This window comes from Leuciscus leuciscus (assembly GCF_965113295.1).
Source record: "Leuciscus leuciscus genome assembly, chromosome: 6".
Taxonomy (NCBI): domain Eukaryota; kingdom Metazoa; phylum Chordata; class Actinopteri; order Cypriniformes; family Leuciscidae; genus Leuciscus; species Leuciscus leuciscus.
In genome coordinates, this window is record NC_138730.1 from 42,667,123 (window position 1) to 42,682,467 (window position 15,345).

The 15,345-nt window shown below is 36.7% G+C and overlaps 1 protein-coding gene and 1 long non-coding RNA gene across 5 annotated transcripts in view; one reads left to right on the top strand and one right to left on the bottom strand.

The window, feature by feature from the left end:
- LOC309501249 overlaps positions 1–15,345 on the top strand; it is a 104,615-nt gene that overhangs the window by 44,396 nt on the left and 44,874 nt on the right. The window lies entirely within an intron of this gene.
- Positions 5,414–15,345, bottom strand: part of LOC309501111 (polymeric immunoglobulin receptor-like) — a 67,141-nt gene continuing 57,209 nt past the window's right edge. The window contains exons 6-10 of one of the 4 annotated variants that reach the window (XM_082173113.1): positions 7,250–7,286; positions 6,835–6,935; positions 6,216–6,265; positions 6,087–6,134; positions 5,414–5,606 (exon numbers count right to left, since the gene is read on the bottom strand). In XM_082173113.1, coding sequence (XP_082029239.1) covers positions 5,535–5,606; positions 6,087–6,134; positions 6,216–6,265; positions 6,835–6,935; positions 7,250–7,286 — 308 coding nt within the window. In that variant the 3' untranslated portion in view covers positions 5,414–5,534. Of the gene's footprint in view, positions 5,607–6,086; positions 6,135–6,215; positions 6,316–6,834; positions 6,936–7,069; positions 7,160–7,249; positions 7,290–15,345 lie in introns of those variants that run through there. The other 3 variants (XM_082173124.1, XM_082173114.1, XM_082173116.1) reach the window with 3 other exon arrangements.

Consider the following 15,345-nt stretch of genomic DNA (forward strand, 5'->3'; position numbering starts at 1 on the left):
AGAGAGCGCGTGTAGATCCCCTATGCGCTTCACTGAAGCGAGAGCCAGCAAAAACACCGTCTTGAAAAACAGGTGTTTCAAATCAATTGAAGGCTCAAATGGCGCACCTTTCATGGCTTCCAGAACCGTAGAAAGGTCCCATACGGGGACTGAGGGAGGTCTGGGAGGATTCAGTCTCTTAGCCCCTCTAAGGAAGCGGATGACTAAATCGTTCCTTCCTATTGACTGACCAAGAGTTGTTCCTGAGAACGCTGCTATAGCCGCCACATAAACTTTGAGCGTGGAGGGGGCCCTGCCCTCATCCAACAGCTCTTGTAGGAAGGAAAACACCTCCGTCACACCACAGTCTGTGGGTGACACACCACGGGCTGTGCACCAGCCCGAAAACACTGACCATTGGCTACATTGGTTCCTGTAGTGAGTGTGCAAGTAAAATAATAATGTGTGAGTGTGAATCTGTGGCCTTTGGACAGAAACCAACCACAAAAACACACGAGTCAGTAAAGAAGCAACACATTCACACAGAGACCGACCTCAGCTCCACTGGCACTGTTCACCACATGGACATCAGATACAGTGTGATACATACAGTATATGGGCAGACAAAAAAAACTGATGTCTCTGTTGACGGCCATTGAAAAGAAAAAAGTAGTGTATATCCAGAATATATAGCAACATACTATATAGACGAGTTTTTTTTAAGCCAGTTCAAAATGTGATTCAGAAACTAGTTACAAGTGTCAGCTATTAAATGACATGGCTGTTATCTTTGCAGCACAAACAGAAAAATGTGTGGCTTAGTTTCAAATGAGGGGTGAAATGTTACAATACATAGTCCGGGTTAGTTGAAACATACCCAGAGGTGAGATGTAACATTATGATATTCACCGGGGTGATATGTAACATTAGGAAATGTGTAAATTTTTTATTTTGAAAGGTTTTTATTCAACACAGGCTTTTTAACATAATGTGTGTGTGTGTGTGTGTGTGTGTGTGTGTGTGTGTGTGTGTGTGTGTGTGTGTGTGTGTGTGTGTGTGTGTGTGTGTGTGTGTGTGACAAAACTGAATAAAATGAGCAAATGTGCACCAGCTTCAACAATTGAACACTATTTGTGTGTTTGTGTGTGTTGTTCCTAGTTGGAAAAATTGGAAGCGTTAACATGTGTTAAAACACACACACACACACACACACACACACACACACACACACACACACACACACACACACACACACACACACACACACACACACGTTAGGTTTCAGTATCTTTAGCCCTGTTTACAGCTGGCATTAAGATGTGTTTCGGTCGATTGGATCACAAGTTGACGAGGGAGAGTAGACGGTCCGTTGAACAAGCGTCTGGATGCAGTCTCAGGATAAAGACTTGATGCTTGATGACTTGATACTTGAGTCAATGGTGTTAAAGTTGCAATCAATTTCTTCCATGTTAAACAAAGAAATGATGATGAACTTGCGATCTTAGTTTGACTCTCTAATGGTTGAGGAAGTTACACACGTCTTGATGTGTTGAGGCCTGTGTGTGGTGTGGTGTGTGAGCTCTGAGGCCGGGTGAGATCATACTCGAACAGCAAACCAGAAGACGCAGAGAAGAGAGAATGAGAGATGTGTGACCTTTAACTCCTCAGTGAGCCAATAGGAACTTAACCCATCACAGAAAACATTCTGCATTTTTACATTATCAATGTCAAAATTTGACACAATTTTCTATCTTTGTGGGGACAAATGGAGAACGAACACACACATGGGTTTCCATGTTTTATGGGGGGGTTTCCATAGACATAATGATTTTTATACTGTCCAAACTGTATATTCAATCCCCTAAACCAAAACAATTCTACACATCTCAGAAAACCTACAGCATTTTTACATTTTCAAAAAACATAATTTAGTATGATTTATAAGCTGTTTTACTCATGGGGTCCAAAAACAATGTCCCCACAAGATAAAAAATGTCTGGTATTTTCGGGTACACTTTGTGCTCATAACATACCTAAACCACACACACACACACACACACACACACACACACACACACACACACACACACACACACACACACACACACACACACACACACACACACACACACACACACACACACTCTCTGAAAAGTCCACAGAGGAAAGGAGTCAAAAGATTGTTTGAACTACAAAATATATATATATATATATTTTTTTTAAATGTACATGTTTGTAAAAATGCAAATGGAAACAAACAGAATACTATACAAAGGTATTTTTTTTAAAGTGAAGAAATGATACGCACACAAATATATACCTACAAATTATATAAATACTGTTAAAAAAAGACTATCACATTTCAAAGAAGGCTAGTTATGAACTCGACTAATAGATTCATTTACGGTCCGTATAACGCTGTTCATATGGGTCCTTTTGAGAAAATAGGGCAGGGGATCAAGCAAACGTAAAGTTAACTTAATGTGTTTGTGATCTGTTAGATGTTCATGTAAAGCAAGCCTAAAAAAACTACTCTTGTGACAGTTAGTCCTATTCTGTTCCTGTGTTATTCTCACTGTTGGTGTCAGTGATTAATGACACCTCTCTATGTGGATCTTATCATTTGTTAACTCGTGTAAACCAGAGGAGGGAAACAAAGAGAGTCTCGTATCAATCGCTTTGGCTCAATTCTCAAATGAGATATTTTTCTCTTAAAACAATACGTTCAGATCTCTGAACAATTACTCTCTTGTTCATGCCAGATTTTAAATTATTTTGCATTTAAGCAAATTGAACACGTTTTGACGTGTAAAAAAGTACAAAATATGTAACACTGTTAAAAAAGACATCCCATTTCAAGAGACAAAGAAGGCTAGTTATGAACTCCCCAAATAGATTTATTTACAGTCTGTATAGCGCTTTTTTATTGAAACCTTGCATCTATTCAGTTTCTCAGTTTCTTTCCACAGGCCATTTCCCTTCTGAACACTTAACATGCCCCCCAAGGCATATGCCTGCAAGTGCAATACTCCCACTGTCTAGTGCAATATTCTCTTAACTCAGGTGATATTTATATTTATATTATTCATACTACTCAAAATACTGTAAATATGTTCATAATCTGTAACATGCACTAGACTCCCACTGTCTAGTGTAATATTCGCTAACTCAGGTGATATTTATATTTATATTATTCATACTTCTCAAAATACTGTAAATATGTTCATAATCTGTAAATGTTTATTCAGACTAAACCCAACTGTGACCCCTTTTTTTTACTTTTTATACTATTTTTTTTATTTTTTTTTTATTTTTTTTTATATATTTTATTCTTAGAATTTGTATTACTATGTTTCTTGTTGTAGTTGTATTTGTATTTGTATATGTGCACTGGAAGCTTCAGTACCAAGAAAAATTCCTTGTGGGTGCAAGCACACTTGGCAATAAAGCTCTTTCTGATTCTGATTCTGATTCTGATCTATTCATATGGGTCCTTTTTTAATTTTTTTAAATAGGGGAAGGAGGGGGATCAAGCAAACGTAAAGTTAACTTAATGTGTTTATATCTGTGGATCTGTTAGATGTTCATAATTTAAATCATGTAAAGCAAGCCTAATAAAAGCCTTCTGTTCCTGTGTTATCCTCAATGTTGCTGTTAGTGTGGAGCCACAGTGCTGTATATTGTTCCTCCTGCTGGAGGCTTCTGGAAGTGCGAGATCATTTTCAATATACTGCCACCGGTACAATTAATACTGCACATGAAATAATATATTTCTGTAAAACTTACTGTGTCACTCACAGGAGCATCACCAATAGTACTGGTTACGTCCTTGTTGGGATTATATATATTCATGAAATCTTACTCTTAAAATGTCATATTTCTGAGATCGTGTTAGTAGTATGTCTGGTTTACTTTTGGTTCATCATCTATGGTGTTGTATATCACAGGATCTTCTTCAGGTTTAGAGATCTGCATTTCACACAAACACACAGAAAACAATAAGGAAAAAGAAATATCGAGATATCAACACATGACATCTTATATTATGTTTTCGTTTCTCGAATTTCACTCTAAAAAGTTTTTGACTGGCCTGGAGATTAATGTGTTATGGGGATCTCTGCATCTGGCTCAATTCTCAAATGAGATTCGTTTTTTTCGTTTTTTTTCTCAAAACAATAAAGTTCAGATCTCTGAACAGTTATTTACTTGTTCATGGCAGATTTTAAATTCTTATTCATTTAAGCAAATTGAACACGTTTTGACGCGTGAAACAGTAGGCCTAAAATTATTTACAATTTGTACAATAATAAAACATTTTTCTCCATTCTGTCTCCTGATGGAGTTTGGGATCCTTGCCACTGTCGCCTCTGGCTTGCTTAGTTGGGGACACTTAAAGGGCATCTTGCAGGTTTTTTCTCTTTCAAAATTAATATATAAACTTGTATGAAAATACCATATGAAAAGTTAATGCAGGATTTAAAATTGTTTTGCAAGACATAAGGGCACAATTTTTTTAGAAACGTGACAGTTTCCTTGACCGTGTTGAAAAAGCTGTTTTTTCATCATTGCGTCATATTATGTCATGAGAGGGAGTCGTTTGCCGGGCTCTGCGTTCACTTAGTGCAGAGTAGGTTGGTGTTCAGTGAGAGCGGTCGTGATTCAGTGTGTTTTCGGTGGTTATTGTATTTCAATTAATCATTGTCGTGGTAAATTATTGTGAATTATGGCCTGTCAGGACTTCGAGTCCACAGGTTTCCGGATGGTGCTATCTTCCGTGCCTGGCTGCGTTATGTGCAGGTGAAAAGACGGGACTTCACTTCTGCATCTGCTTCGAAAAACATGGTAGTCTGTAGCGTTCACTATAGACTGGATGATTATAAATCTATAAATCAGTGTAGGCTGCCTGCAAACATATCTCCATACATTTCCGCTGTAATGTAGATGCGCCTTTCATACGGACAGGATTAGATAATCAGATGGTACCGTATTTGCTTTCGATTGGATTTTTTTTTCGTTGGTGGACAGACTTTATATAGATAGTTATCTGTCTCATGTCTGTGAGGCTTGTCTATACACTGTTTTTCAGTAAATTTTTGAGACGCGCTCCAATTCACAGAGATCATGAAAGCGCGCCCTGTTCGTTTTATTTTATTTTACAAAAGCACAACGTTTTCTTGTTGTTGTGAGATTACACAAATAAAAGTAGTTGCCTGGCCTGTCCTGCTCTCTTGCTCGCTTTTCTCACTAAAACGACTCTAGAAGCCTTAATAGCGTTTTATAAGTATATATTTATATTTAAATCTAGTTCCTACATTATTTTTCTATACATTGACTCACTGGGTAGTCTAACCTGCAAGATGCCCTTTAAGAATAAGAATTCTGGGGATTTCCATTTATTTCCTTTTTAGCATTTAGTAACTAATTTGCAATAAACATTTTAAATATAAATTGTAAGTGGGCATTAAACCCAGTTCTTTCCAACTATTAATTTCATTTAGCATGTGATGTTTTCTTTCTGGAAACTGGATAAGCCTATCCCAATCCTTCCTCTCGTGTCAGACATGAGCTGTAAATGATGTGAAGAAACTGAATCTCAAAATAGAAAATCCAAGTCCATCTTCAGTGTTCTGCAAGGTAGGCAAAAGTTTTTTGTGCTAATTTTAATTCCCTGTCGCTGTGCATGCACTTTTATTGTGTGACAGTGTAAACAACAGCTCAAAACCCTTTTATTTAAAGGCTAAATTTACTTCCCGTAGACAATTCCCATTGCATTACAATTGCAAGCAGTATCGATGATGTCACTAATGTTATGTGCAGTTAAATATCCCGGTGTGTAATTTGTCCCGGTGTGTAATTTGTGTAACAAGTGTTCTTCTCACCAATACTCTTGTTGTGCGTCGTGGAGTTTGATGTGTTTTATAGACACGATATTGTTTCTTAATCAAATGTGTTGACCCCCCTCCCCCCAGCACCCCATCCTAAAACAAGTTTCCCTTTTGATTTGGACAAACAGGACGTCCCAGCCCAAACTGCAGTGTGATTCAGTCATTCAGAGCATTCAAAGACGACTACAGAGTAAATGTCTACAGAGAGGACTGATGACTTACAGTAGCGGCTGCTGGACTGGTGGATGTCATCTGGTTTTCAGAGGCGGTCTGCATCAAACACAAACACAAACACAGATTTAGATTCTTTTCTGAAGATTTCTGAATTCCATCACTGTGTAAACTACTTACTGTATTACTGGTGGTGTTAAAATGTTCTTCTTCTCTAATGTGACCCCTCTCTGTCAGAGTGAGATATGAAGATTAAATATCATAATATTTTCCATAGACACTAAAAAAAAAAAAACTAAAAAAAAAAACTTTATGGAATCTTTCCATTGCAAAAGTGTCTTTATAATGGTAAAAATTTCTTGAAAAAAATCTTCTTTTAAGAACTGTTCACTGAAAGGTTCTTTGGGGAACCAACATTTTTCTTCTATGGTATTGTTGTGAAAAACAGCTTTTGGAGCCTTTATTTTTAAGATTATACAATTACAGTTGACAGGGTTTATGAATGGCATATACAAAATATATAAAATACTTGATTCTGATTGGTCAGTTGTATCTTTTTGTTGTCAAATGTGTGTGTATCTTGATGCAAAACTAAATTTGACCCGTTTTTTTGTCCCTGTTTTTGTAACTGGTGCTAGTTTGATGCCTCTCGAGTCACTTTACAGCCTCTTTCTTCTCACATACTGTAATCCATATATACAGTATATTATGTCCATTTATTGATTTCTTTATTAAGTAGCTGTAAATGAAGCACAATAATATAGTGTCAGTCCTCCAGAAGTGTAAAGAGAAAACTCACCCGGCTTCTTTCTCAGCCTCCAGGTTACTATTACAACGAGAAAAACAAGCAGGAACAGCACAAGCGTCGCTACAAGACTCATGAGCAGAATCACATCATGCCTGTAGTGATGGAGAGACATATTTGTGTTTATCATACAGAACTATTCTCACTTTTAATGTGCAGCAAATTCATCTGTTAAAGCTTTGTTTCTAATTTAGAGATGCAATATAAGCAAATTAATTAATTTACATGCCTTAATAAATAGTTGTTTTGCTCATTCTGGCGGTGTATTTCTGTATTAATAGTCACTGAGGCTGTTGTTAGAGATGGATGAGCTTCATCTCTGCAATTAAAATTAACATTGCATTATGTTGTCATGTAATAGTTTGGTATCAGTTGCTTTGAATGACTGAATAACAATGTTCACACTTACATGCGTGTCTCAGGTCTTAAATCAGTAATCATAACTGCTGCTAGAAACAGAAACAGAGAAACAAGTTTCTTAGTTTGTTCAGAGTGTTATCATTAATGAACGAAGCTGTTTGTTATGGGAGCCCGTTTCAACCACATAAGGAAATAACTTATGCTTTTGTAAATCATAATTATGACATAAAAAGTTGACTTTATGTCATAATCGTGACTTTTGATGTCATAATTATGACTTTTTTCTTATAATTTAGACTTATGTCATAATTTTCTGTTATAATTATGAATTAAGCATGATTTTATACATTTTCATACTTTTTAATGTAATTAAAAATTTTGTCGTAATTATGACTTTTTATGTTACAATTTTGACTTGTGTCATAATTCTGACATTTTGTAGAATTTCAGCTTTTTGTATCACAATTATGACTTTTTATCTCATAATTTAGACTTTATCATAATTACGACTTTTTATGTCATAAATTCTACTTTTATGTCAAAAATATGATTTACTAAAGCATTATTTTTTTCCGTATGTGGCTGAAATTGGCTTCCATTGTATGCAGTGCATCTAAACAACGACTGTCTCCACAGTATTTATTTTTTTCTGATGGATAAATGATTACACATGTCATTTCATAATTGGTAATTAAACACATAAAAAAATATTTGATCTGATTAACCCAGTTCAGCTGCTCCGTTTGCAGATGTCTGAGTTGTGTACCTGCAAAACAATGTAAAAAGAGAGAGAAAAATATGTTCACTCAAAAATGAAAGTACAATCGAGTCTTATCATCCCAAACCTGTATGTATACTGTATGACTTTCTTTCTTCTGTGGAACACAAAAACAATGTAGGCTTGTATGCTCTTCTCCTGTACTTTTTTCCTTAAAAAAACCTAATCAGTCCAAATTGTGAACAAATCATTTAGACCAGTTTTGGGAACAGGATCAACAGGTTTTCGGCCTACAAAAGTATTTAGATGCATTTGATTCTTTTAAATGGTCAAAAGGTACACCTACTTGTCTGTCTCAGGGTCAGATGGTGTAGTTGTTGGAATATGTGTCACTGAAAGGAGAAAAACATGAAGATATTTTTAGGCCATTAAGAGTGTCACCATTTTTATAGCTGAACTGATTTGTGATCTTACCAGGTTTGGGTTCATTGACAGTGAGTTTAACAGGAGCCTGCAGATCTCCAGCAGAGCAGAAGTACCATCCAGAATCACTGAGTCTCAGTCCAGTCATCAACACAGTGAAGGAGCGTCTCCCATCATCACTGATCTGGATTGATGAATTCTGGGATGTGTCAGTCCTCTTCCCAGTGTAACAGCTCTTATCTTTATATCTGCACCACTGTTTGAGTTTATTCTGATATCCAGAAGTGTAGAAACACTGGACACTGACATTATCACCTTCATGTCCAGATACACTGCTGCTCTTCACAGACACACCAGGATCTGAAAACAGTCAAAAAGACAATAAGATTTGTCCATCAATTGTCTTATTGGCTATAACATGTAAATAGGCCTATCTAAATTCCCTTGATATTGATTTATTTGATATTTGTAAGTGTTTGCTATATGGTTGGTAACACACTTTATTCAAAACTGGTTTTATTTTTAATAAACCGAAAAATGTGGAAGTTTGGTTCCTGTAGATGATACACACATGGAATAATGCCAGATGATCCAGATTTCACTGCTATATTAAGTTCCAGTGTATTAACTCTACTATAGAAAGTTAATTATTCAATTGATATGCAGGAACGCTGTTCTAAAATACAAAAAATTAGTTGATATAGGCTATATAGGCTAATCTTATAAATCTGTAAACTTACTATTCACATCTTAGTAATATAAGTCAAAATTGGAATCACTTTCAATCTTTTTTAAAAGATCCAGTAAAATGTTTTGATAAGAGACGTGTATACTATATGGGACGTCCCCTATAAGAACTGACCATTAGTTTTATCTACTTATTAGAAATGAGGTCTTTATAGGCCTCAGAAGTAGTAAAATGTGACAAAACTCCAAAATGCTGCAGTAAAATGTTTTGATATGAGGCGTGTATACTGTATGGGACGTCCCCTGTAAAAACTGACCATTACTTTTTTCTACTTATTAGAAATAAGGTCTTTATAGGCCTCAGAAGTCGAATAAATTGACATATCTCCAAAATGCTGCAGTAAAATGGTTTCAAATGAGGTGTGCATACTAGGTGGGACATTGAATTCCAGAAACTTTTAATGTAGTAAAAAATATATATGAAAACAAAAACAAAAGATGTATTTAGAAAGAATGTATACTTTATTTTACTGCTTTTTTTTGCAAATAATTATGTTGTAAATCTCTACATAAAAATTCTCTAGACGTGACCTATAAAGAAAAAAAAAACATTAGTCAAAGAAATACACAACTTGCAAAGACAACATGAGTGTAAATTAAAAGGATAACAGAGTAAAGTACAAAAACTCTCGAAATATGGCATCTTATTATATCGTCTCTCACAGATAGATAGATAGATAGATAGATAGATAGATAGATAGATAGATAGAAATTAAAATTAGATAGAAATTAAAATTAGATAGATAGATAGATAGATAGATAGATAGATAGATAGATAGATAGATAGATAGATAGATAAAGAAGAAGAAAAATATAGAAAAAAGAAAAAAGAAAGAGAGAGAGAGAGAGAAAAAAGAAAGAAAAAAGATAGATAGATAGATAGATAGATAGATAGATAGATAAGAAAAAGATAGAAAAAATAGAAAAAAGAAAGATAGATAGATAGATAGATAGATAGAGAAGAAAAAGAGAGAGAAAAATGAAAAAAGATAGATAGATAGATAGAGAGATAGATAGAGAGATAGATAGAGAGATAGAGAAGAAAAAGATAGAAAAAAAATAAAAAAGAAAGAGAGAGAGAGAGAGAGAGAGAGAGAGAGAGAGAGAGAGAGACATCTGGGCAACTCAAGCGCTCGTTCTCTCTGCTGTTACTGAAATTACCGTGTTCACAGTAATAGGCGCACACGCTTCTTTTTTTTTTGGCGGCTGGCTTGACCGTGTATTTTCAAACCGCGGCTGGCTTGACCGCAGTACTTCAGCGCGCAGTGTCACTTCTCTCTTGACTGACAGGTTAACTAGCCTTAGCCAGCGGAGGAAATCCCGACAAACAGCGGTGAAACTGCCGCTTGGTGTCGGTCCGTCGCGGGTCTCTGGGGCAGACTGGCCCAGTCCCGGCGCTAAAGTCCTATCCGCTGCTTCCTCATCCAACAACAACCCAGATAGCAAACTGACTCTGTCCTCCTCGTTATTCAGGTAACGTTAACCCAGCGTCGTTTCGGATTAGCGAGTTTTTTTTACTAATATAGTGGCACCTAGCTGCTTCTAATTCTTACCCAGCTAGCAAAAAGTCGTCTATTAGACGTTGAATAGACGTAAATCTTCAACGTCTAATTACGGTCCACAGAAGGTTGAAAATGAAAATTGAAAAGACGTCAAATTTGTCCGAATTTTCAACGTTGAAAACAGGTCGATCTTCAACGTCTAATTTCGGTCCACTGATGGTTGAAAATGAAAATTGAAAAGACGTCAAATTTGTCCAACTTTTCAACGTTGAAAACAGGTCCACATTAACATGCCATAACATATGAATGAAACAAAGCTTTAAAGGGTTATAATAACTTTAATTAAACAGCACATTTTAAATAGTGCAAACAGTCAAGTAACCAACAGATTTCACATTAGAGTCTGCAATAACATTGGTCCAGTAACCAACACAGATTTCAGAGTGCAAATTACACATAGGTCGGTCCAGTAACCAACACAGATTTCAGAGTGCATTATCGGTCCAGTAACCAACACAGATTTCAAAGTGCAATACACATAGGTTGTTCCAGTAACCAACACAGATTTCAGAGTGCATATCGGTCCAGTAACCAACACAGATTTCAGAGTGCATATCGGTCCAGTAACCAACACAGATTTCAGAGTGCATATCGGTCCAGTAACCAACACAGATTTCACAAGAGTCAGTGCAATAAACGTTGGTCCAGTAACCAACACAGTTCACTTTCCAAGAGTCAAAACAACTCTAAGAAAGAAAATGTACATTAAATGTCAAACTTTATTGCGACCTCCACCTCCAGCTCTCCCTGGAGCATGTTTAAGTGTCTCAGCCATGGCAGCCCTGATTTCCACTTCTGTGGCAGTTTTACTCCACTTCATTACTGCGGCTGCAAAAGAAAATATATTAGATGGTACATGAATAAACGTCTTACATCATTAAGGCCCCTACTACACATTGTATTTACATTTTATCAATTAACAATTGCATGGATTTGCATACCTTCCCAAAAAAAATACAATTGGTAAGCTAAATTAGATATATACAGTTGCTTCTCAAATTAGAATGTCATGAAAAAGTCAATGTCAGGAATTCAACTTAACAGGTGAAACTAATATATTATATAGACTCATTACATGCAAAGTGAGATATTTCAATCCTTTATAATTTTGATGATTATTGGCTTACAGCTTATGAAACCCCCAATTTCAAAATCTCAGAAAAATGTAATATTACATAAAAAAAAAAAAAGATTGTTAATACAGAAATGTTGGCCCTCTGAAAAGTATAATCATGCATATGTACTCAGCAGGGGCGATTACAGGATTTAATAAATGGGGGGACCAAGAGAACCAGTGAGGGGGGGCCCATGGGAAATTAGAAAATTAAACTGGAAATAATTTATTTAGAAAATAAGCACGATTTCAAAATTATAACAAAAATAAAACCTTGAAATCTCTCACTTTGCATGTAATGAGTCTATATAATAAATTACTTTCACCTGTTAAAGGTCCAATATGTAGGAATTTTGTAATAAAATATTCCCAAATCACTTGAACAGTGTTATATATTTCCTTCAGTTGTGTGCTTACAATATCCCAAAAGTCCCCAAAGATTTTTAATTTCAGAGAAATTTTAATTTTAAATAATTGTCCGTCCCGGAATTTTTTTTCACTTGTCGCCTGTCACTGACGTAATATCCGGTTCTCCCTGGTTTCCGCTGTATGGTAACCAGAGCCCTCTGATTGTAACCAAGGCAACAGACATGGACAACTGTGTAGTTCGAAATGTCTATCTGCACGCTTGTTGTTTTGTTCAAACATTATGGACCATGGCAAGCAGACTTTAAAATAAAAAAAGGAGAACAACATCAGCGCGGTGTTTTCGAGATGTCGAGAGCTCTATGTCCGAGACTAACTTCCAATTGATGTTGCTCTTATGTACTTTATTACACCAGTAAGAAAATGTACGTAAAACTAATCAATGTTATATAGTTTACATGATTAAATGTTAGAATATGATCTGTATTCTGATGTTGAAATTACTGCTATCTCATACAGACAAACTACACATAGAATAACATAACTAACAATACACTAGTTTAGTTTGAGCAAGTGAAACAGCGCTGCAAGTTTCATTCGTCTAATAAACTGACCTGTGAGTAGTAATTCAACACTTCCGTGTATTTCGGTAGAATTGTCAATATTCCTTTATATTCGCGGGACTTGCGTCGCGTGTGTCTCTTAGCACTCACGACCTGCTTCATATCAGTCATGATAAAAACATCCATGTATTCACTCATCCATAAACATCATTAGTAAGGGTGTCATGATTCTCCAAATCCTCGATTCGATTACATTTTCGAATCTAAACTCACGGTTTGACTCGATTCGATTCTCGATAAAAAAAAATGAAAGCACAAGCTATGCCATTTTTTTACTTTTATGCAATATAATAATATCTGACCTTTGTTCGCAATGTACCACACACTACATTGTCAAATTTAAAACGTTTATTAACAACATAATGTTACAATAACTTATATCTTAAGTCAATTGGAAACTTAAACAATATAACCTATTACAGTCCTGGGGCTCCCAGGACTCCTCAGAGCAGTTACAGGCGAATAGACTGTAACTGCTCAGGGAATTCCAAACCTGCACACATATATTCAAACGCACATAACTATTGAACCCGTTCTTAATTAGCATCTGAACGCCATCAGTGTTTCTCACATGTTCGCGTTTAAAGTCTGTGTAGAGGGAATGGTGTCGTCTTGGCGGCCCCTAATTTAATAACAAATGATCGTTGCGACGGAAGTGAATCAATCAAAACCAACTTTAGCTGGAAAATATCTGAATGCCATCAGCGTTTCTCACAGGATCGCGTTTAAAGTCTGTGTAGAGGGAATGGTGTCGTCTTGGCGGCCCCTAATTTAATAACTAATGATCATTGCGACGGAAGCGAATCAATCAAAACCAACTTTAGCTGGAAAATAACTTTATTAAAGAACCGCTATAAAGCCAAAACAATCTTACGTTAAATTATGCATTTATCTCTGTAAAGCTGCTTTGAGACAATCTACATTGTTAAAAGCGCTATATAAATGAAGATGACTTGACTTGACTAGACCCTTTTACAGCCCACGTGATCAAATAGTTGCGTGCGCATTTTGGCAACGGAAGTGGTGTTTTTCCCCACTGGCTCTAACGTGTTAGCACCTCCGAAAGTTGATCAAAACGGTTTCCCAGCATCAAAATGTCTGGTTGTTGCGTTTACGGTTGCACTAATCGATATTCCACCAAGGGGCTTAAGATTTATAGGATTCCGACAGGATCACGGCCGTTTCAGAAGAGTGGCTGCAGGCGATTAAACGTGTTGATTGGAGCGAGGACATAATAAAAAATGCTCACGTCTGTTGTTTAATCCGCTCGCGTAGCTTGACACGCTGCTGATTCTCGCCATACTTCCGTTGCCAATATGCGCACGCATACGTCATCATTGTGTACAAACAGTAAAAGGGTCTATAGCACGGCGTTTTAAATTGGGTTTCCACAGCGTTTGCAACGCAGTACGAGAGAACGTTCTCGTAAGGGAACGCTTGGTTCCTCGCATAACCTCGGTTCCCTTAGAGATAAGGGAACGAGTACTGCATTGCCTTGCCGTGCTATTTCGCTCATATCAGGTACTTCAGGTTCGCTTCAGTCGATTTAAACCTAAAGTCCTATGGCGAGTTTTCTCTGAATGTTTACTTCAGCCGCTTCCAAATTGGCACGCTCGAGGTTGGCAGGGCGCCAAGCGCTCCCATTGGACCGCACACCACTGCTAACTCGCCATAGGTTTGTGCAGTTGTCGCAGCACAGCTGAGCCAGCTCGCTCAGACGAGCTATGATGCTCTCGCTATGCAGCTGCAATGCATTTTAAAATAAAGGCTTCAATATTCTCGAAAAAAGGAGTTTTAACTATTACAGGCAAGCCGAGCTGACTTGACATATGGGGCGTGGCAGCATCGACGATTCCATTTTTTGATTCGATGATCGAGATTGAGCATTAATTTCGATCGATTTCAATTTAAAATCGAAATCGTGATACCCTTAATCATTAGATTTATCGGTTACAGTTGACGACAAGCTCCATAATTCTTAGCAAATTTTGCGACATCAAATTTGCACCTTTGTTATTGTAAGAGGTTAGCAAGCCCTAGCGGCGAAGAAATTTACATTTTGGACCTTTAAGTTGAATTGCTAAAATGAATTGACTTTTCCACTATTCTAATTTGAGAAGCACATGTATAAACATGAAAAATGCAGTTACCTTTTACAACAGAGTAAAAAACGGTATCCTGGAAGGCTTTTTTCTCACTGCGACCCCGCCCCTTCATGTTGAAAGCAGCCATTAGGCTGTTGGTGAAAAGCCTGAGAAAACATGCAGAAAATCATATAGTGAGGTCAACACCTACATTCTACAAATATTCCTTTATGCTTTCATTATTCCTAATGAATCATCTCTTTCTGCATTTTTGCTTTTCTATGTGCTAAGAGGAGGGCAAATAGAAGGAAATTAGTAAAAATTTAACTGCATAATTACATTCTATATTCTGATCATGTGACAGTTGTTTAATACCTGTCCATTACTTTATGGACGCAGTCTTTGTTATTCCTCCCTCCCACCTTTGAGAGCTGGGACACCTGTACATGATACATGAAAAGCCACTCAATACATTATGAATAAACCAATGGTGTTGGAAATATACTGA